Source organism: Euprymna scolopes, chromosome 23, assembly GCF_053919585.1.
Source record: "Euprymna scolopes isolate OS-2025 chromosome 23, ASM5391958v1, whole genome shotgun sequence".
Classification (NCBI taxonomy): domain Eukaryota; kingdom Metazoa; phylum Mollusca; class Cephalopoda; order Sepiida; family Sepiolidae; genus Euprymna; species Euprymna scolopes.
In genome coordinates, this window is record NC_136504.1 from 54,416,909 (window position 1) to 54,440,076 (window position 23,168).

At 35.4% G+C, this 23,168-nt stretch overlaps 1 protein-coding gene across 2 annotated transcripts in view; it reads left to right on the forward strand.

Annotated features, from left to right (window-relative positions):
- The window catches only part of LOC145245901 (VPS10 domain-containing receptor SorCS3-like), a 1,435,182-nt gene that overhangs the window by 1,136,192 nt on the left and 275,822 nt on the right, over positions 1–23,168 (forward strand). For both annotated transcript variants that reach the window (XM_080107637.1, XM_080107638.1), the window contains exons 10-11: positions 3,863–4,021; positions 21,098–21,280. In XM_080107637.1, the coding sequence (XP_079963763.1) occupies positions 3,863–4,021; positions 21,098–21,280 (342 nt within the window). The remainder of the gene's footprint in view (positions 1–3,862; positions 4,022–21,097; positions 21,281–23,168) is intronic.

Here is a 23,168-nt window from a genome sequence, read left to right on the forward strand (position 1 = left end):
TAACCTACATCTAAAATTTTAAGTGTTTAGACCCAAAATTGGTGGAGGAGTTTGGTAGAGTTCTCAAAGGTCAAATCATTGAACTTTGACCTCTTGACAGCCAAATTTCTGTAGGAAAACTGGTTAAAAAGATTTTCCCAAATCTCACTACCTCTTATGTCAAATCGCGAGTCTGTACACTGAAAATTGACAGAGGTATTTGTTAGGGAAGTGTACACACACACACACATACACACAGACATTTTCAGTTTTATAGATATACTAGCATTTCAGCCCGGCGTTGCCCGGGTGTTTGGAGGTGTATGTTGAGCAAAAAAAAAAAAATGCTAGTAGGAAGGCAGGCTTGGACCTGTACCGCGAAGGAGGAAAAGAACAGGGGAAAAACCCTAACGTCTTTGCTATTACGACCACCGCCAAACCGAAATTGACGTAGGTTTAAATTAAGGCTAGAAATCGAAAGGAGAGAAAAAACGCGCCCCCCCCCTGTAGAAAAGTGCCCAGTTGAAGGGTGAAGAAATTAATGTTTTTAGCCAATTTTTCGATATTTGTCGTCTGAAAGGTCGAACTTTAAAACGATACTGATTTTGTAAAAATTCGTCGCCTCTGTCGAAAGTTTTAGGCAGGTATGCAAACATACATACATACATACATACATACATACATACATACATTTATATATTGGTAACTAAAAATTTTTGACCCAAACCAATTAAAAAGCTTGTCCTATCTCTGAATACCCTTTATGTAAAATTTCAAATGTTTAGACCAGAAATTGTCTGAGTAATATGGTAGAGGCCGCAGAGGTCAAATTTATTTAAACTTTGACCCCTATTATGACTCCTTAACATTTATTGTTTTGGGCTCAAATTAAGTTATTAAGTTAGATCAATGTCCAAGGAACCTATATATAAAATTTCAAGTGTTTTAACCCAAAATTGTCGGAGGAGTTTGGTAGAGTTCTCAAAGGTCAAATCGTTGAATTTTGACCCCTTAACAACCAAATTTCTGGCCGAAAACCGATCACATCAATTTTCCCAAATCTCAGTACCCTTCATATCAAATTTCGAGTCTGTAGACTGTCTGCAGCATATATAACAGAGTTAATTTATTTCCCCCTCAAAATATAGCCATTAAAATCTAAATGCCTGGCAACAAAAGTGAATACACCCCTAACAAACTACACCCCTAAAAAGTGAGTACAATCCTAAAAAAACTAAATCCCTAAATTTCTAAATTGAGTACTGCTTTTTTTTCCCCTCCAAAATGTCATGCGACTCATTTAATGTAACTATGCCACATGTTCATAGGAAGCAGGTGTATTCAAACATGGCACCACATGGCAAAGACCTGTCTGAGAATCTTAAAAAACGTATTTTTGCACTACATAAAGATGGCGAAGGCTACAAGAAGATTGCTAACGCCTTGGAATTGAGCTGCAGCACAGTGGCTAAGATTATCCAGCATTTTAAAAGAGCAAACTCCACTCAGAACAGGTCTTGGATAGGTCATCCAAAGAAGCTGAGCACACATGCTTAGCGTCACATCCAAATTCTTTCTTTGAAAGATTGACGTAGGAGTGCTGTTAGCATTGCTGCAGAGATTAAAGAGGTTGGGGCTCAGCCTGTTAGTGTTCAAACCATATGCCACACACTACATCAAATTGGTATGCATGGCTGTCACCCCAGGAGGAAGCCTCTTCTGAAGGTAATACACAAGAAAGCTCACAAACAGTTTGCTGAAGACATGTCAACAAAGCCCATAGATTACTGGAACCATGTCCTGTGGTCTGATGAGACGAAATTTAATTTGTTTGGTTCTGATGGCCATAAGCATGTGTGGCGGCGACCAGGTGAGGAGTACAAAGATAAGTGTATCATGCTAACAGTCAAGCATGGTGGTGGAATGTCATGGTCTGGGGCTGCATGAATGCTGCAGGTATTGGAGAGTTACATTTCACTGAGGGAAACGAACTCCAACATGTACTGTCACATACTGCAGCAGAACATGATCCCCTCCCTCCAGAAACTGGGTCACAGAGCAATGTTCCAGCATGACAATGACCTAAAACACACATCCAAGACAACCAGTGTTTTACTGAAGAGGCTGATGGTAAAGGTGATGGACTGGCCAAGCATGTCTCCAAATTTGAACCCAATAGAACATCTTTGGGACATCCTCCAGCAGAAGGTGGAGGTGCACAAAATCTCAAATATCCGCCAGCTCCGTGATGTCGTAATTGAAAATTGGAAGAGCATTCCAATGGCAACATGTGAAGCTCTGGTAAACTCCATGCTCAGGAGAGTAAAGGCAGTTTTGGATAATGATGGTGGCCACACAAAATATTGAGAGTTGACGTGTTGTTTGTTAATATTGACAACTTTTCATAAGGGGGTATACTTACTTTTGTTGCCAGAGATTAAGCTTTCAATAGCTATATTTTGAGTTATTTTGAGGGGAAAATAAATTAACGCTGTTATATATGCTGCATACAGATTACTTTTCATTGTGTCAAAAAGTCATTTTTCAGTGTTGTCCTATGAAAAGATATACTTAAATATTTGAAGAAATGTGAGGAGTGTACTCACTTTTGTGATAGACTATATATATGAGTGTACTCACTTTTGTGATACACTATATATATATATATATATATATATATATATATATATATATATATGTATGTATATATATTTTAATTTAATTATAATTTGGTTTTTAAATTTTAAATTATCAATCACATTACTTAATATATATATATATACACACACATATATATATATATATATATATATATATATATATATATATATATATATATATATATATATATATATATATATAAGTGATAGTTGTGTGGTTCCAACGAGAGAAAAAAGTGTATATTTAAAATTTGTATTTAATTGTAGGTTTTTTTATCATTTTTTAATATTTTTAAATATTTTTTAATATTTTTCTAACACATTTCGAGCCTTGTTTAGCTCTCTTCAGATGTTTGTATATAGAAGTTTTTAAGTTAAAAGTTTATGAAATTTCCTTTTGGAAAACATTTATTTCTGCTAGCACCTATTATGCTTCTGAGGGAAATGACAATATGAGACTTGGTGTCTCCAGTGGAGCAGGCCAAGAGTTCAGTCGGTTAGAGTTAAGTCCATTTGGTAGGTGGGAGGTGTTAAGCCTATTTGGTGAATATTTTTATGATTTTTTCTTTTTTGATGCATGTGCATCAGTGCGTGCATGCGTGTGTGTTTTAGGGCGAGGGTTGTGTGTTGCATGTGTGTATGCGTGTGTGTGTGGGTTAATATATATATATATATATATATATATATATATATATAGAGAGAGAGAGAGAGAGAGAGAGAGAGGGAGAGAGAGAGAACGAGAGAGAGAGAGGGAGAGAGAGAATTACAAAGATAAATATCTTAAATTGGAACCTATTAAGATAATAAAAAGCTCAATATACTAAATAAAGCAATCAAAAAATAGGAAAAATTGATAATTAAAATTAAAATCGAATAAATTACAATATTTATTGATCCACCAAAAATTCAAACAAAGAATTATAATAATGAAAAATCCTTAACCAAAATAAAATCTATGTGTTAAGGATTTTTCATTTTTCATTATAATAATACTTTGTAATTTGTTAAATTTTATTTTTAATCATCAATTTTACATATATATATATATATATATATATATATATATATATATATATATATATATATATATGTGTGTGTGTGTGTGTGTGTGTGTGTGTGTGTGTGTGTGTGTGTGTGTGTGTGTGTGTGACTTGCACAAATAGATTTATTGATTTATTGAGTATATTTCATTATAATAATTATGGTATGTAATTAATTTTCAGGTGAAAGGATTACCCGGAGTTTACTTGGCTAATCAAGAACCAAAAGACTTAGAGTTAAAAGAAAGTGGAAGGCGAACATTTATCTCGTTCGATAAGGGAGGTAACTGGAGCTTAATCCCAGTTCCCCAAAATCTCAAATCACAGTGCGCAGCAGATAAGGTAAGATTTTTTTAAAATCAAATTGAAAAAATAATCATCATGTTTATTTATGCAATATAATTCTTTTGTTCAAAATTTGGTTTAATATTAAAATAGAGATAAGTTGTCATTCAGTACAGGTTCATATTCGATGCAGGGTAAATATGATAACATTTATCATATGCTGCAGGTGAATTCAACTTTTTTTATATCTGTATTAATACAAGTGTGATATCTCACGCTGTTGGAATAAGCAGAAGCAGATATTGTTTTTATGTATCAACTATCGAGTTGGCAAAAGCTTAGATCAGCAGTTTCTTTCAGCCAATCTCAGCTCAAGAAATATTCATTTCCAAAAATTTGTGCGAACTATAAAAACCCAAACACACAGCTTTCTTTCTCTTTTTTATTGTTCCAGAGACGCAACATACGGCACATTCTACTTAGGTCCTTTGCAGCCCTGAAAGGCTCTCAGAAAGCAGTCACACATAATTAGAGACACATGCAAATATATACAGAATATATACAAACGAACATAGTTCATACGTACATTCTCTCACCAGAAAAACAAGCATGCTAGTACACATACACATGCAAACCTGACATAGCGACAATAAGGAGAAAGAAGAAACCCTAGTCGAAGTTAGTGTCTTCAATGATGCAAGGACTCTCCTACAAGTCTCTCTATCCACCAGCAGCTAGCAATGTAAAACCTCAAAACAGTCTCTCAGTGGACATTGGTTCTAGCAACGAGGCGACTACTGCCAACACCTGAACCATTACCACTACTTCAGGAATTGCCGGAACCAGATGAGAAGTATCGATCTTGGAGGAATAGTTTAGTAGGGTCATTGAAAAGGTCCAGAAGATGGGGCTGGAGGAAAGACTTCAGCTTCCAAAAGTCCAAACTATAATCACTACAAGGGCAGAAATATAAAGAAGGACTTGTCCCACACAACATAGAGCTGAGCCAGATCTTATATGCTGCGAGACAACATTGTCAGAAAAAAAAAACAGTCCTCTAATTCCAAAAGCAAGAGAGGCACAGAACAAGATTCTATTGGAAATGGAAGCTCTAAAACTAACTGAATCGTTTATAGGGAGCAGTTTCTTGTCGGTCATGAACTGGATCATCTGAAAAATTAGGGAAGCTGAAAAACTTGAGGGCAGGATCCCAGTGCTTGCCAAAAACATTAAAAAAAAAAAAGAGCAAGAATTTGGCAAAAACAAAACAAATAGACTGTTTCAAGAAAATGCACGACTGTTCTTACCAAAATTTGATAAGGGATGCTATCATGATAGAAACGCTACCAGAAAAGCAAGAGCCGGAGGATTACTGAAGGCCTCTGTTTGAGAATGAGGGTACATACAATCAAGACGTGGCTAAAAGCAATAAAAGCAATCCAGAAATGCCAGGGCCAGTAATAACAGCCAGAATGATAAAACAAATGCTGAATAGATTCCAGAATTACAAAAAGTCTGGCACAGGCAACTTACCTAATTTCTGGCTTAAGCAACTGATAGCACTCCATAGTCATTATATTGCTTTACCGGACTGGTTAGATGTGAAAATGCCACACCAGTATAGTTGTTATAAGTACAAATCCGTCTACTGCCTCCTCATCACCACTTATAAGCTCTTCAATGGCCTGGTTGCAAACAACATCTATGAACACTTTTATTCCAGAGCATACCTGTAAAAACAAAAAACAAGCAGGGTGCAGTAGGAAGTGTTTAGGCATCAGATGTTGATTAAGAAGACGATCTTTTAGAATTAGAGGGCAGACGTATCTAAGCATTACTTAGATTGATTACAAAAAGTAAGGAGAACATTTTTAATAATACACATAGCTTAGTGAAAAAAATAATTTGTGAAAATGACACTTAAGATAAGAACAGTAGTCCGAATAATCCAAATGATGCAAACTCTCAGTAATATTATCAGCTTTGGTACCGAATTTTGAAGACTGTATTTTGCGATGAATCTTAGCATATCTAGCAGCCTTTCTTTCCGATTCCTCCCTTTAGAGAATCCAAGAAAATTCTTCAGTTTCTCCATCTTCATCTTTTGCCATATTGACATCCGATTCTCCAAATTCAAATTCTTTACAAATTTGGTTGGCTAAGATAAGGAGATCATTTTTTTTTATTGGAACTTTTGCGAATCAGAATTTTATTTCTCAAGTGATGCTATCGATTGAGACGTAGACGTCTCTGTTCATTTCCACTTGAAAGATCAGTTCAACATCATTTGATTCTTTCCCCCTGCCATTCTACTCTTCTTTTTAACTTGTGATTCTGTCTCAATGCAGAGGTCACCACATACATCAGGTTTATTTGATTGAATTTTTGTTTAGTTCTTCTCTGTTGTGAGTTAACAATACCTTAGAAGCAAGCATCTTCATTTCAGTTTGGTGAATATATCAGTTTGAAGTCTGATATCCTCTTGTAGCACTATGAGCGACGAACTCTTTGGAAAATATCTCTGAACGGCGTCTTATACTACACAGCTGATGGCTGGTTTTCTTGCTCAGTGGATAGTGATGTCTCTGCGTTTCTCTTTCTTTTTGTTGCACTCGTCTTATTCTTCTTAATAAAAATCAGTTGCTTATGTGCTTATGTTATTTAAAATGACAGCAGAAAAGCATATGGAGTTTAACAATGCTTTCAGGGTTTTTATTTTCCTTTTCCAATACACATTATACATATACAATAACCTTCAACCCATAGCTCAAATGGGAAAGTAGTAGCTGTCCTAAATTTTTTCTTTTATTTTCGCAAAAAAAGAAAGAAAAAACTCTGTTTTTCTTTTTTGTGCGCGCCATTAAGAAAAAAGAAAAAAAATTCATAGTTTATGTTTTTAGATTTTCTGACTGGTGCAATACCTAACACTAATCTAATACACTATGTCATGTATATTAAACAAAGTAATCTACATTTTAAATTAGCTTTGCATTTCAGTTTTGTTTTTAAACTTCCACTTTAGCCGCTGTAAACCGTTTCATGAATCAAGATGAATCCTTAGAAAAACTTTTAAAAAAACAACAAAAAAAAACAGATTATAATAAATTTACACCGTTGTTGCAAATACACATTTTTTTTTAATATTCTGAATTTGTAAAAATGCGTTTCTGAGGAAATAATCGTTAAAAATCGATAAAATGCAGATACTACAAACTAAGTAATCCTTTTATTTCAATTGCATTATGGGAAATTTCTTGCATGTTATAAAAATTTGTTTTTGTTTTAACTGTTTTATGCAAGTAACCTATTTTAGCACAAAATTATACATATACAAGACATAACTATTAAAAACAAATAATAATGTTGGAACGCAACAAAATACACACATGGAGTAGAGCATATAGCGACAGCATATACACACTGTCTAACGAACGCATCTATCCATTTCATACATACACTCTCACGCTGGCACAAACACGTAAACTAAATATACATACACACTACAATCGTCATTGTATGCCTACTTTATTTACACATATTTTAATGGGGATAGAAATTTACACAACAGAACCTATCCAATTTTGTCTTAAATTTCTGCTTTATTAGCCATTTATTACATATCCCTGATAGAATTCATTACAAGGTCCAATTGAGGAAGCAGCCCTCCTCTAGTTCAAAATCGGTAGTGAAACACGTCTGGTAATGCTTGCTGGAATTTTTCATTTTCTCTTTGCTCTAACGTTTTGTAGAAAATCCCGTTATTTGACACGCATGCGCGCGCATCTAAATACTGCTGCAGTCTTCTGTGTTATTGAATGTATTGAAAACTGCGTTCACTTCCCACACACACACTGAAGCACAGAAAACTTACAAAACAAAAATATTGAATAGAAAATCTGGCAAATTTCTGATATTGATGCTTCCTTCTGACCTCATCTTGGCTATTATTCTCACGACGTTTCACCCAATATAACCTCCAACCTCTTAAAGAAGCATCTTGTCAAAACAGAAAGGAAATCACAATCGTGAAAAATGTTTAAAATTTAAGGCTTAAGCTTAAGGGATCTTAAGAAAGCAACTGAAATTCATAGAATCTTGCTTACTAGTGTCTAATGACTATGGGTCAAATCCAATGTAAATCTGTAACACTTTAATATATGTTAGGTTGTGTCCATATTATGCTCCCTAAATCTTTTTTTAAATACTCTAAAGAAACAGAAATGTGTTAATTGATCCACAAAAGGTATTTTAATTTTCATAAAGGGCTTCAATCCCATTTTTGTTTACCTCACTTGCATAAACGAAATTAAACTGAATATAGCCCACATTGCCTACCTTTACAAAAATTCATAATAATCGGTTAATTACTTTAGAAATGAATCTTGTATACACAAATATATAAACTCCATCTAACTTTAGATAAATAGATTGAGACGACTGTCAATCGCCAACATGTTATCTCGGCACTCTTTTCCAGGACTGATTTGAATTGCAAACTACACTAAAGAGAGACAATCACTGGATTATAGTGACAAATGTGGGTACAATTCTAGTGATAATCTCTTAGCTTTTACAATTATAACTTGTTGATATGCTGAGGCAAGATATCCGATAGTACAACCGATAACATGAGATTTTACCCCAGAGCTTCTTTCTCTGAGATAGGTGACATAGATCTGGCTATAAATATATAGTCTTAGAATATTTTCAATGTTTAAAACTATACGAAAAAATAAATTTTCAAAAAAAAATTTAACTTTTAGCCCCAAGTTGTTCATTAGAAAACTCATTTGCTTGTAAGTCAATTAATCCTTTGCAATCACTGTATTAGTTTGCTTCCAAGAATTTGCACTAGACTTATTATTATTGCGGGGATTATTAGCTGTTTACCATGAAAAACAATTTTTGGGGTGGGGGTAAAAGCAAAAGAGTATTTTATTTTATGGCTCCCCAACAGTATTGATCACACACCACCTCCCTGAAAAAAAAACAAGGAAAATCCGGGATATTAGATCTACTTATCGCTCCAAATTATTTTTTTACTAACCTATGTGTATTATTAATAATGTTCTCCTTACCAGTAGTGATCGTCATTGATCAAGAAAAAAGTGTTTATTATTTACAATACTACTATATTTTTTATAGAGTTCAGACGAATTTATTATACTATTTATCATCTCAGTGTTACTTATTTATATTTTTATGTATTTATATTATTATTTTGATTTTTATTCTAGTTTCATTTAAAAATATAGAAAATTTGTATATATATATATATATATATAGAGAGAGAGAGAGAGAGAGAGAGAGAAAGAGAGAGAGAGAGAGAGAGAGAGAGAGAGAAAAATTTTTTAAATAATATACAAAAATTTTTAAATAACATAAATTTTAAAATTGTCTGGTTGACGTCGAAACAATTTTAATATCTGAAAAAATACAAATATCAAGTTTTTCCTTCTGGTTGATTTTGGTTTTTGCCAGTATATATATATATATATATATATATATATATATATATATATATATATATATCAACCAGACAATTTTAAAATTTATGTTATTCAAATTTTTGTATATTATTTTAAATATATATATATATATATATATATATATATATATATATATATATATATATATATTAATTTTATAATATATGTATTATATACGTATATACATTTTATAAAGAATTTATATATGGAGAACAGATTTATACATTCACAAAAAATATTTTTACAAACAGACGATAATATCTTTTTACTGAAAAGATTTAGATGATAAGAATAAATATATTGTCTTGTAATTGTATTCATAAATTGATTAGTGCCCGCGTTTTTCCTTAAATATTTTAGCATAAAAATATTTTGTTCTACAATATTATTTTATAATAAAATTTGTTTCATTTTTACTTGACTTTATAGGATAGTTGAAGCATTCATTTATACTATAATATTAATATAAAAATGTGGGTTGGCAATTAGGACTACTAAAATATTTTGATTGAATAATTCAGGTTGATGAGAAAGTTCTTGTAGTTTTTAACTTCTAAATTCAGTTCAACAAAGCAGTCAAACAAAAATGTATTGATCGAAATGAGCACCATTAGAATCAACACACTTTTTCCAACACAAAACGAGTTTATTTATGTCAGTAACGTAAAAATCTTGCGTTCTGGTGACGATTAATACGCTGAAGACGTTTTTGATATTTCTTATGTTTTTTAAGCATTTCTCACGCAAAGTGTTGTTGAGATGCTTGAAAAAGTAGTAGTTGGTAGGTGAGAAGTCTGGAGAGATGGGGCAGAATTTCGTAGCCGAATTCATTCACTCTCTGTAGGGTTGGCTTTGCAACGTGCAGTCAGGCATTGTCGTGTAGGAGAATTGTTTATGATGCTGGGTGTTGTTGTCGAAGTTTCTGATGCATTTCATCCATTTGTTATTAGTACTTTGCCGTAATGGTTCCATCTGCATTCAAAAAACTGTAATGGGTGAGACCGTTTGCAGACCACCAAACAGTCAGTATGACCTTCTTTTAGTGCAACTCTGGCTTTGAGAAGTGTGGTGGAGCTTCATCGGTGTCTAATATGATACTAAACTTTACGTCTAGAATTTTCATATCAATTTTGATCAAAATCTATTCCATGATTCTGATTGTGGAAAATGTCTTAAATTTAAGGCTTAAAAAACCCCTGAAACTTCAACAACCTTGCTTAATCAGTGTCTAATGACTATATAAATAAAATTTAATTGAAATATGAAATATTTGAATTCCCAAATGGAAAGTTGTACCCGTATAATATGCCTCTCTAACAGCTCTTTAAAATATCCTAACCCTAACCCTAACCCTAACCACTGAGCTTAGTGTTGCCGGTTGTCTTAAAGAATCCATTTTTCATCACAAGTCATAACCCGGTCGAGAAACAGGTCGTTCTTATTGCGTAAAAGAAGGGAAGATGACACTTCATAACGGCGTTTCTTTTGGTCGTCATTCAATTTGTGAGGCACCTTTTTATCAAGTTTTTTTTTTTGTCTTTCCAATCTCTCACAAGTGGTTGGAAATTGTATACTTACATCTAACTCAGAAACAGGTTCTCAAAAGATTGTGTGTTAATTGGCTTCGATTTAAGCTCCAAATTGATTATTGTCAACATCCGATGGCCGACCACTACGCTCATAATCTTCAAGACTCTCGTCGCCGCTATGAAATTTCTTAAACCATCATTGTGCTGTGCGTCCAGTAGTGGTTCCTGGAACAAACACTTCGTTAATATCGCGAGCTGTTTCAACAGCTTTTTGGCATAGCTTGAATCGAAATAAGAAAATTGTGTGAATTTGCTTTTTCTCCATCTTGTATTCCACGCTCTGAAAAGAAAGACATAATTATTTTAAAACGACTGTAATTAAAACGATTAGATATGGCGAAAAACGTTTTTAAAAATGGCATATAACGTAAAGGTATTATAACAAAAACGTATTTAAAAATACATCCTTTAAATTCAAGATTCCACACAAACCTTCTTGTCAATCTTATAATGCCAATAGTCAATGCTCATCTAAAAAATTGAGAAACATATCTAAACAGCCGAAAAAAGGTCACCTCGACTGAAGCGTTATGAAAATAAAACCCTGGACAGTAGTACGAAGAATTCAAATAATACAAAAAAGAATCACTATTTTATCTGTATATTCCTATATCTATTCTATCTATCTATATATCTATAAAAGTGAACGTCTGTGTGTCCGTGTGTCTGTTTGTCTGTGTGTGGGGGGGGGTTCATTTCCCTACGCAATAACTCTGTCAATTTTAAGTCTACAGATTCGAAATTTGAGATACAGGGTACTGAGATTTGGGAAAATTGATGTGATCGTTTTCGGCCAGAAATTTGGCTCTTACGGGGTCAAATTGCAACGATTTGACCTTTGAGAACTCTACGAAACTCCTCCGACAATTTTGGGTCTAAACACTCGAAAATTTAGATATAGGTTCCTTAGACATGGATCTAACATAATAACTTGATTTAAGCCCCAAAAAATAAATGTTAAGGGGTCATAATAGGGGTTAAATTTTTAAAAAATTGACCGCTTTTTTGTTTTTTGCTCAACATACACCTCCAAACACCCGAGCAACGCCAGGATGAAATGCTAGTTTCTATAAAAGTGAACGTGTCTGTGTGTGTGTCTGTGTACATTTCCCTACGCAATAACTCTGTCAATTTTAAGTCTACAGACTCGAAATTTGATATACAGGCTACTGAGATTTGGGAAAATCTTTGTTTTCAACCAGAAATTTGGCTCTTAAGGGGTCAAAGTACAACGATTTGGCCTTTGAGAACTCTACAAAACTCCTCCGCTAATTTTGGGTCTAAACACTTGAAATTTTAGATGTCGGTTACTTGGACATGGATCTAACTTAATAACTTGATTTGAGCCCAAAACAGTAAATGTTAAGGTGGCAATATTGGGGTCAAAGTTAAAAGAATTGACCGCTTTTTTTTTTTTTTTGCTCAACATACACCTCCAAACACACGGGCAACGCCGAGCTGAAGTGCAAGTATTATGTAAGGTAAATGTATTATAACGAAAACTTATTTGAAAATACATCATTTGAAATCAAAATTAAAATTCCACAAGAACTTTCTTCTCAACCTAATAGATGAAACTGATTGTATCGTTCCACACTAGATTTTAAAAGCGAACTGAAATTAATATATCAGTGTTGCCAATATATGTCTGATAGTGGGTGTAATATTTGAAAATCAATCCAATCTTTATGAATAATACAGATGCTGTTGAAATATTGTTAATTATCCTCTGTACACTAATAGACTCAATTTTTAAAAACAAAAAAAAAGCCTATTAACATACTAAAAATATCTTCAAATAACCCTCGCACCTTTTATATATAAAATGTGGATTGGTTATAAGGATTATTTCCCAAAAATTATTTGATTAAATAAAAGATAAAACTGATTGTATCTTTCAACTCTATATTTTCACAGTATACTGAAAACCGAGACATCAATGTTGCTAACAGATACCGGACAGTGGATGTGAAAGACAATCCAATTTTTATGGCTAACTATCAGTGTTCCTATTTACGTACCTCCCCACGAGGGCAGAATAAGACACCAAGGTCGTCAATATACACCGGTCAGTGGGTGTAAAATACAATCCCATTTTTATGGCTAACTATCAGTGTTCTTATTTACGTGCCTCCCCACGAGGGCAGAATTAGACACCAAGGTCGCCAATATACACCAGACAGTGGATGTGAAATACAATCCAATTTTTATGGCTAACTATCAGTGTTCCTATTTACGTACCTCCCTACGAGGGCAGAATTAGACACCAAGGTCACCAATATACACCAGACAGTGGATGTGAAAGACAATCCAATATTTATGGCTAACTATCAGTGTTCCTATTTACGTACCTCCCTACGAGGGCAGAATTAGACACCAAGGTCGCCAATATACACCAGACAGTGGGTGTGAAAGACAATCCAATTTTTATGGCTGACTATCAGTGTTCCTATTTACGTACCTCCCCACGAGGGCAGAATTGGACACCAAGGTCGCCAATATACACCAGACAGTGGATGTGAAAGACAATCCAATATTTATGCTAACTATCAGTGTTCCTATTTACGTACCTCCCTACGAGGGCAGAATTGGACACCAAGGTCGCCAATATACACCGGACAGTGGATGTTAAATACAATCCAATATTTATGGCTAACTATCAGTGTTACTATTTACGTACCTTCCAACGAGGGCAGAATTAGACACCAAGGTCGCCAATATACACCAGACAGTGGATGTTAAATACAATCCAATATTTATGGCTAACTATCAGTGTTACTATTTACGTACCTCCCCACGAGGGCAGAATTAGACACCAAGGTCGCCAATATACACCAGACAGTGGATGTGAAATACAATCCAATTTCTATGGCTTACTATAGATATCTCTGAAAAAAAAATACAGATGTTGCTGAAATATACTTGATTATTCTTCTGGCCATCAAAAAAAAAATTATGGGCACTAATGGGTGAAGGCATTTTTTATATAATGTATAACCCGCCCTCATTATAGGATCAGGTGGTTCTTTTTTACCTTGGATAGTGCTCAAACTATGTAGACTTTTAGGGACATGAAACTGTCTATTTAACTTTTTCTTAAACTACGTTTCATGCACAGTGTAGTCCAAAAGATTCCAACCGTCAAGTGTCATGTGATCATGAAAATGATTTTTGATTTTTTACATAAAATATTACAGTCAAAGATTTACTTGTCTTTATAGGAAAAAGCCTCCATTTATGCTATTTGTAAAGGTGGGTTGGTTATAAGGACTACTAAAATATTTTTGATTCATACTGAAAACTGCTATATTAGTGTTGCCAATATATCAGACAAAAGATGGAATATTTGAAGGGCACTTTAATGTTATTGATTGACTATAAATATCTCTGAAAAAAAATGCAGATGTTGCTAGAATATGGTTAATTATTCTTCTGGGGAACTAGAAGTGCATGTGATCATGAAAATGATGGTGGATTTGAAAATTTCTTTAGAAATCTATTAGACCGGCTGATCGACAAAGATTAATATTGACATGCATGGCTGTATCTCACAAGTTAAAAAGATGTGTTGATAATTTTTGTTTTTAATCGATTCTATTAATTATACAAGATGGTATGCATATTAAACGAGATAATCTACATTTTAAATTAGATTTGATTTTCAGTTCTGCTTTTAAATTTCCATTTTAGTCACTTTAAACCATTTTATGAATCAAGATGAATTCTTAGAAATTATTAAAACTTTAAGAAATTTTAACAAAATAAAAGATTATAAAAAAATACACCGTTTTTTTTTTTTTGCAATATTTTTTTTAAATTCTGAAGTTGATAAAATGCGTTTGTGAGGAAATAATCATTCACAAAAACAAAAACAAATAAAATGCAAATATGACAAACCAAGTTATCCTTTTATTTCAATTGCATTATGGGAAATTTCTTTCAAGTCAGAAAAAATTCATTCTTGTTTTAACTATTTTATACACGTAACGTATTTTAGCACAAAATTATACTTATGCAAGAGAAAACTCGTAGAAACAAATAATAATGTTACAACGTAACAAGAGACACACACGGACTACCACACAGCGACCGCATATACACACAGTCTAACGAACGCATGTATACAGTTCATAATACACTCTCTTACTGGCAAAAACAGACACACTAAACATACACACAATACACACGCCACTATATTTCTATTTCATTTACATACACTTTAATATGCACACTTGTAGCCGAAATGAATATATGTACTCAATTTCTCCTTACAGATAAAACAACTCTCCTTGGAACCTTTGGAATCTTAATCATTTATCTTGCATTGTCTTAAAAAGTTAAAAATGAATTATTTAGTAGGGATAGACTTTATCATAGTTTATATATATATATATATATATATATATATATATATATATATATATATATATATATATATATATATATATATATATAAAAGGAAAATACGCATGAAATACGTTTATAAGCTGAATTATAACGCAATATAAACAAATATTTATTTGTTTGAAATTAATATTTCGGGGATAGACGCCATCTTCAGCATTTTATACATTTTTCTTTTTATTTCCTCGCCATGATGATAAATTGAAGAAAAAATTAGTAAAGAGTGCGCATGTTGTTCCCCTGTAGAATTATTTTCAAATGCTGTAAGAATATACTTGGTGCGCGTGATAGAAAGTCAGAGTTGTGTTTTCCGTGATGTGAGCGTTGTTTAAATATTTTAGCGTGAAATACGTTTATAAGCCAAATTACAATGCAATATTATGAAAAATAAACAAATATGTTTTTGTTTAAAATTAATATTTTCAGTTTTCTTGGTTTTATGTGATGTTCATCGATCTTCTTCTTTCACTGCATCTTCTTCTTCTTCTTCTTCCTTTGATTCTTTTTCTTCCTCTTCTTCTTCTTCTTCTTCTTTTTTTTCTTCTTCTTCTTCTTCTTCTTCTTATTCTTATTATTATTATTATTATTATTATTATTATCATCATCAGTGATTGCAAGAGAAGAGATTGAATGGATGGTTAGGAATGAAATGAATAACGAAAGTAAAATTGATGAAACTAGCTCTGATGAAAGAACTGAGGGAGGGGAAGTGCAGAAGGGAAATGTAAGCGATGATCGGAGGCGGACAACTGAGGAGGTATGGACTCCTATGGTTAGGAGAAGTAATGAGAAAGAGTTTGAAGGATCTAAGGCAGATGAGATCATTGACTCTGAGACAATGGAGCCAGTGAAAGGAGCAGATGTATGGAGAAGTGGTGATGAAGTTCGAACTTTGACTTCTGTAGAAAAAGAAGTACTTCAGAAGTTAAGAGAGGTTCTTCTTAGAGACGATATCATAGAGATTCAAAGTATGAAGAGTAGTGATAGGCGGAAGGTGAAAAGCGAGGTAAAAATAATTCAAGGAGCAATTCACAACATCATAAAAAAGAACATATCGATTACGGAACTTAACAGTCTTCTGTATGCAGCGTCATACGTTATTGCGAATCGTCTTGGCTTATTACAGAAGAAAAAGGGAGAAATGAAGGATAGAAGGCCACACTGGCAGAGGCGGCTTTAAGAAAGTATTAAACGGTGGCGGTAAGACATTGGTAGAATCGAAGAAATAAGAAAAGGAGTTAAACTAGGACAGAAAGCCAAGGACGAGCTTGAAAGAAGGTATAGGTTGCTGGAAAAGGGAACGATGAACGTTCTAACAATGTTGAAAGAGAAGGTCCACACTGGTGGTATGAAAATTCAGAACTTTGTTGGAAAAAGTGTTGCATTTCGGCAGAACAACCTTTTCCGGAATAATCAGTTTCAGCTGTATAAAGAATTAAATGGTAGTAAACAGGCGGGAAATAACAACACTCCAAATGCAAAAGATGCAAGGAAGTTCTGGAGTGGGATTTGGTCTGTCGAAGGGCGATATAATGAGAAGGCTAGCCGGTTGGGAGGGGTCAGAGAAAGGCTATCAGAAATGCAGCAGATAAAGAAAGTTGAGATAACCATCGATGACGTTAAGGCTGGCATACGAAGGATGACAAACTGGAAGGCACCTGGTCCAGATGGAGTGATGGGCTTCTGGTTTAAACAGTTTCCATGCCTTTATCCACCTATAGCTGCTGCTCTGCAAAGGGTTGTAGAGTCGGGAGATGTCCCTGACTTGCTTGTGAAGGGAAGAACAGCACTGATTAGGAAAGATCCTGCAAAAGGAACAGATGCCAATAATTATAGACCAATTACATGTTTGCCATTGATGTGGAAACTGTTGACTGGAATATTTGCGGAGAAAATTTATGAACATCTAGAGAGTAATGGTGTTTTTCCTGACGAACAAAAGGGGTGCCGGAAAGGCTCAAGAGGTACTAAAGAGCAACTACTAATTGATAAAGCAATAATGCAGAATGTGAAGAAGAAGAAGAGTAATCTGAGCGTAGCATGGATCGATTACAGGAAATCTGATGACATGGTTCCTCATTCATGTATACGTGAAACACTATTGATGATGAAGGTTGCTGAGAATGTGGTAGGGCTTTTAGAGACAAGTATGGCTCAATGGAAAACGGTGCTGACAGCAAAGAGAGAGGAGATGGGGCAGGTTGGCATTAAACGTGGGATATTTCAAGGAGATTCGTTATTGCCACTTCTTTATGCAATGATAATGATGCCACTGAGCATCCTCTTGAAGAGAGAAAAACTGGGGTATAACTTTGGATCTGGTGACAAACGCCTCAACCATCTACTGTTTATGGATGATTTGAAAATATTCGGTAGAAATGAAAAGGAAATGGAGAGACTGGTAGAACTTGTGGGGACATACTCAAAGACATTGGGATGGAGTTTGGGATTAGTAAATGTGCAGTGCTGGTGATGAAAAGAGGAGTAAAGGTTCATTCGAATGGAATAGTGCTGCCAAATGGAGAAATCGTGAAAGAAATAGAAGATACAGGATATAAGTATTTGGGATTGCTGGAGGGTGTAGGCATCATGAACAGAGAAATGAAAGAAAAAGTCAGGAAGGAGTATCTTAGAAGAGTGAAACTAATTGCAAAGTCGAAACTGTATGGAGGAAACCTAATGAAAGCAGTGAATGCATGAGCAGTCAGTGTTTTGAGATACAGGACGGGAATTTTAGAATGTTCTGACAAGGATTCGCATGCCATGGATATCAAAACAAGAAAAGTTTTAGCAATGCTTGGTATATTTCACATTCAAAGTAGCGTAGCAAGGTTGTATCAAAAGAGGAAAGATTGTGAGAGAGGATTGAAAAGTGTAAAAGATTGTGTTTGAACCGAGGAGATGTCATTGAAGGAGCATGTGGTTAGAAGTGAGGAGTGTATGCTTAAGGTTGTGGCCAATGAAGTGGAGGTATGTGAGACAAAGGCTGATTATGTGAAACGTATGAATAGAGAAAGGGAAGAGGAACTGGCTAGGAAGAAAATGCATGGAAGGTTCTTCCAGGATATAGCAGAAGTGGCTGATGAAAGATCATGGCAATGGCTTAGAGCTGTGTATCTGGCTAAGAGTACTGAAGCTTTTGTTTGTGCAGCACACGAGCAGGCATTAGGAACACGATTGTTCAAAAAAGTGGTTCTAGGAGAGGAAGTTGCTGCAGAATGCCGGATTTGTGGTAAGACCTCAGAGTCAATTGCGCACCTTGCAGCAGGGTGTAGTGGACTGGCCCAGAGAGAGTACCGCAAAAGACACAATCGCATGGGACTCTGGATATATTAGAAGGTCTGTAAGAAGGTTGGGGTGAATTGTGCTGGACAATGGTTTGAGGAAGTGCCTGATAAAGTAAGAACAAGTGAGGATATCAAGGTAGAGGTATGGTGGGACAAAAGTGTCATAACGACCAAGCAATTGGAACATAATCGTCCGGATTTGGTCCTCATTGACAAGGTCTCAAAAAACTGGCAGATTGTAGACTTCTCAGTACCCTGGCACAGGAATGTGAGAGAGAAGGAGAATGAGAAGTGGAGCAATTATGCTCCATTGGCCTTGGAGATAAGGCATAAACATGGGGTTAAAACACAAATAATCCCGGTCGTAGTTGGTACACTAGGAGTAGTATAAAATCGTCTGGAAGGACAATTGAAAAAACTACAAATCCCCGATGTTTTAGGCGGCCTTCAAACCTCTGCAATTATAGGTACCACCAACATCCTTGGGAAAACCGTTGATCTATTAAGCTCCTGGTTTGAAGCCGGGATTAAGGGAAATCCTCTGGAAATGAATCCCATCCCTTTCCAGAGAGCCATTCATAAACGAAATCAGAATTATTATTAATGTCATTGCTGTTATTAAAACTGAGTCTTTCGATATAAAATATCTTCCTCTGACTTGTTTTTATCATTGTTTTTATTTTATTTTATTTCCTCATCTTTCTTGAGATTAACCCTGGAGTGGGGAGCGAACCTTCCATTTGAATTAATGTGCAGAAGAGAAAGCTTTCAGAAACCTGGCGTTTGCGTGTTTTTCGGCTAATTATTCTGGAATCCATATTAAATAGAGAAATAGTCAACCACCTCAGCAGAAACAACCTTCTTAGTGACACACAATATGGTTTCCGCTCTGCAAGATCTACCGCAGATGTGCTGACGGTTATATCTCACAGGATTAGTGAATCTCTTGACAAAGGCTTCCTTTCTAGGGCAATCTTGTTGAAGGCATGGCATAAGGGTCTACTTCACAAGATTTCCAGCTACGGTATAACTGGAAATGTTTTCTCAATCATTAAATCATTTCTCTCCGATAGGCTCATAAGAGTAGTGGTCGATGGACAAAAATCATAGGCCTGCAGTATTAATGCTGGAGTCCCTCAGGGGTCAATCCTGGGCCCAACTCTCTTCCTGATTTACATCAATGACCTCCCTAAACACATACTTAAATCATTCGTTGACATCTATGCTGATGACATGACCATCTACGGCAACACATCAAAGGCTGTAAATGACAAAGTTCTCTCTGATTCTCTCTCCTCTGATCTCGAGCGCGTGGTTCAGTGGGGGAAGACGTGGCTGGTTACCTTTAATGCATCTAAAACCAAACTCCTATCCTTACATCATCAACGCTCTGATCCCCATCTGACATCAATTGAAATGGATGGCTCTCGTCTGGGAGAGGCCCCGTGTTTTGACAAGCTTCTGGGTTTGACCTTTACTCCTAATCTGAAATGGAACACGTACATCAGGTCTGTTTCCAAGGTCACTGGAAAGATGGTGGGATCCTTCTACCGTTCCAGAAAATATCTCACTACTGATGCAATTCTCTATCTATATAAAAGCCAAGTACGTCCAAGGATGGAATACTGTTGCCATATTTGGGCAGGAGCTGCTAAAAACAGCCTATCCTGCCTTGACAGAGTACAAAATAGACTTTGTGGCTTGGTGGGGGATGCTCTTTTCTCTACCCTGCAACCTCTCTCCCACAGAAGAGACGTTGCGAGCCTGTCTTTGTTTTATCGTTATTTCCATGGCAGGTGCTCGTCTGAACTCCAATCTTTGGTCCCCCCTCGCCAATCTTTCACGAAAAACACCCGTCTAGCTGAATCCACTGTGAAAAATTTACCCCACTCTTTATCTGTGCCTAAATCAAAACGTGGATTCCATGAACAAAGCTTCTTTCTTAGAACTGCATGCCTGTGGAACTCTGTTCCGTCTGCCTGCTTCCCACCTGACTACAACTTGGATGTGTTCAAGTCCAACAAATTCTTAATGAACTGCCCCCTTAAGTAAACACTTCATCAAATCTCCACACTAACGTAATGTACTTGCAATAACCCTTATCCCTGAGTGGCTTCCGGGCCTTGATAAGTGGTGACCACTGTGTAAAAAAAAACAAAATGAATTGGCGTTACAGGTGATGAGGAAGGAGCATTTCGTTTCTAATAGACGATTTTTGGAAACCAATTTGCTTTTTTTTTCTATATATTTGTTTTCTACTTTGAATCAACATCAGTTCTTTTGAAGAATTTGTGAACAACCATGAAATACATGAGAAAGGCATAACTTATACTCGAAAGTTTATCTTTTGCTGATCTTTTTCAGAAAGGAGAATGTTCCCTTCATCTTCATCTCCAGCAAATCGAAACATTCTTTAATGTCCCCCGAATTCTCTCAGATGAAAATGCTCCTGGACTCATTCTAGGACACGGCACCATTGGGACGGGACTTTCGTTTCGAGGAGTCGGTGTCTTCATTACTAGAGATGCTGGTCTTACATGGTATGCGGTAAGTACAAATACAGCTTCATCTATTTTTTTCTTCTTCTGCCTTTTATCTTTCGTTTAACCGCACTAAACATTTTTTATACAGATTTTGATCGTTTATTTGTTTATCTCCCTTCCACGGCCGAGAAGATGTGAGACAAGGTCGGAAAAGTAAAATTCGAAGAGCCAGCGACTTAGAGAAAGAGTACTCTGGCCTGCAAAAAATGACTTGGAAACCTGTCGCCATTCACCGGCAGTGAGCGCCTTAGATTATTAGCAATAAACTAAGCGCTTCTCAAAGGGTGAGTAGACAAAGCCTGGGAGAGTGGACCTATACTCTGACAGATGAATCACACGTATTTACACACAGAATCCGATATTCTCAAATGGTCAGCCAATAAGTACTGACCAGGCTCATTATTACTTAACTTAAGTATGTCAATCTGTGTAAAAGAGCAGAGACACGTGTATGACAGCAGCAGCAGCAGCAGCTATATGACAGCCAATGTATGCAAATGACCGAGCCGTATACGAGGCGACGTCACAGCGAATAATAAGAAAAATGATTATAAAAAAGAAAAACGTGACCCGGGAAGGAGAGAAATAGACGTGTTACACACGTGGCCTAAGAGCAACAGGGAATGACGTGTCCTAATATGACTATGACAAAGACAGAGTACCACGTGTTCATCTTGTTAAGCACATTAGAGTACGAGAAGACCTTTGAATAAGAAAAAAGGCATTAATCTGAAAGCACTTGTAAATAAATGTCTGTTGTTTCAACTGAAAAAAAGTGAGTCGAATTCTTTTCTGTCATTATTTCTTTGCAACTGTCTGCATACAACGTGTGACTCCTGAGTGTTGATATGTAACAACTATGTTACACAAGTACAACTAAATTTATGATTATTGTTAAACATGAACTCATAGTGTAGAGTGCTCAGGAGGTGCACTACAACTCATCCAAAATACATGTATAGTATATAGAATGAATTAAAAATTGCGTTGGGGAATTTATTGGAAATACGATTAAAATCGTTTAAAATCATTAAAAGCACTTAAGTGTGCCTTCCCCTTCATATTGAACCTGATTGATGGTTGTTTTTTTTTTTTCTATATATAGATTAGCAGGGCTTCAATGATTGGGAGGCGCAGATCACAGTGTGAGACGGTTTAAATGGCGGTGTTTTTAATTAGTATATTTCTCAATTCAGTTTTGGGGGCGTCATGTGCTGTAAGGTGTTGTAAATGGAGCTATTGGGGGAAGATAGGTAACATGTTAGTCAGTGAGAGATACTGGTTCTAGTCATGCCGATATACATGCTATTTTTGGAGAAACATTCTCCTATATGGCATTTAAACGATTAAGCGACTACTGCAAATTTCTTTTTACACTCGAACAGAACGTTCGAACATTATCCCGCCAAAATGAAAAAAAAGATTGCAAGAGAAACAAACAGGAATTGTCCAAGCTCTTCAACGAAACATGCATTAGAGAAAAAAATGCTGGCCAAGTATACTAATTTCAGTATATAGGATAATGTACTACTGTTACTGTTAGGGAAATGAACAATGAGTTACCATATACATGTGTGAATATAATATATGGAGTGTGATATCTGATGTAGTTTGGGCGACTTTGGGGAAACATGATGATTTTAACTGATGCAATGTCTCAGCATCCAATGACTGATGTAAGTCACTTTTAACGCATCTAAAACCAAGCTTTTATCTTTACATCATCAACGCTCTAATCCCCATCTGGCATCAATTGAAATGGATAGCTCTCGTCTTGGGGAGGCTCTGTGTTTTGGCAAGCTTCTGGGTCTGACCTTTACTCCTGATCTGAGATGGAACACGCACATCAAATCCGTTGCCAAGGCTGCTGGAAAAATGGTGGGATCGTTCTA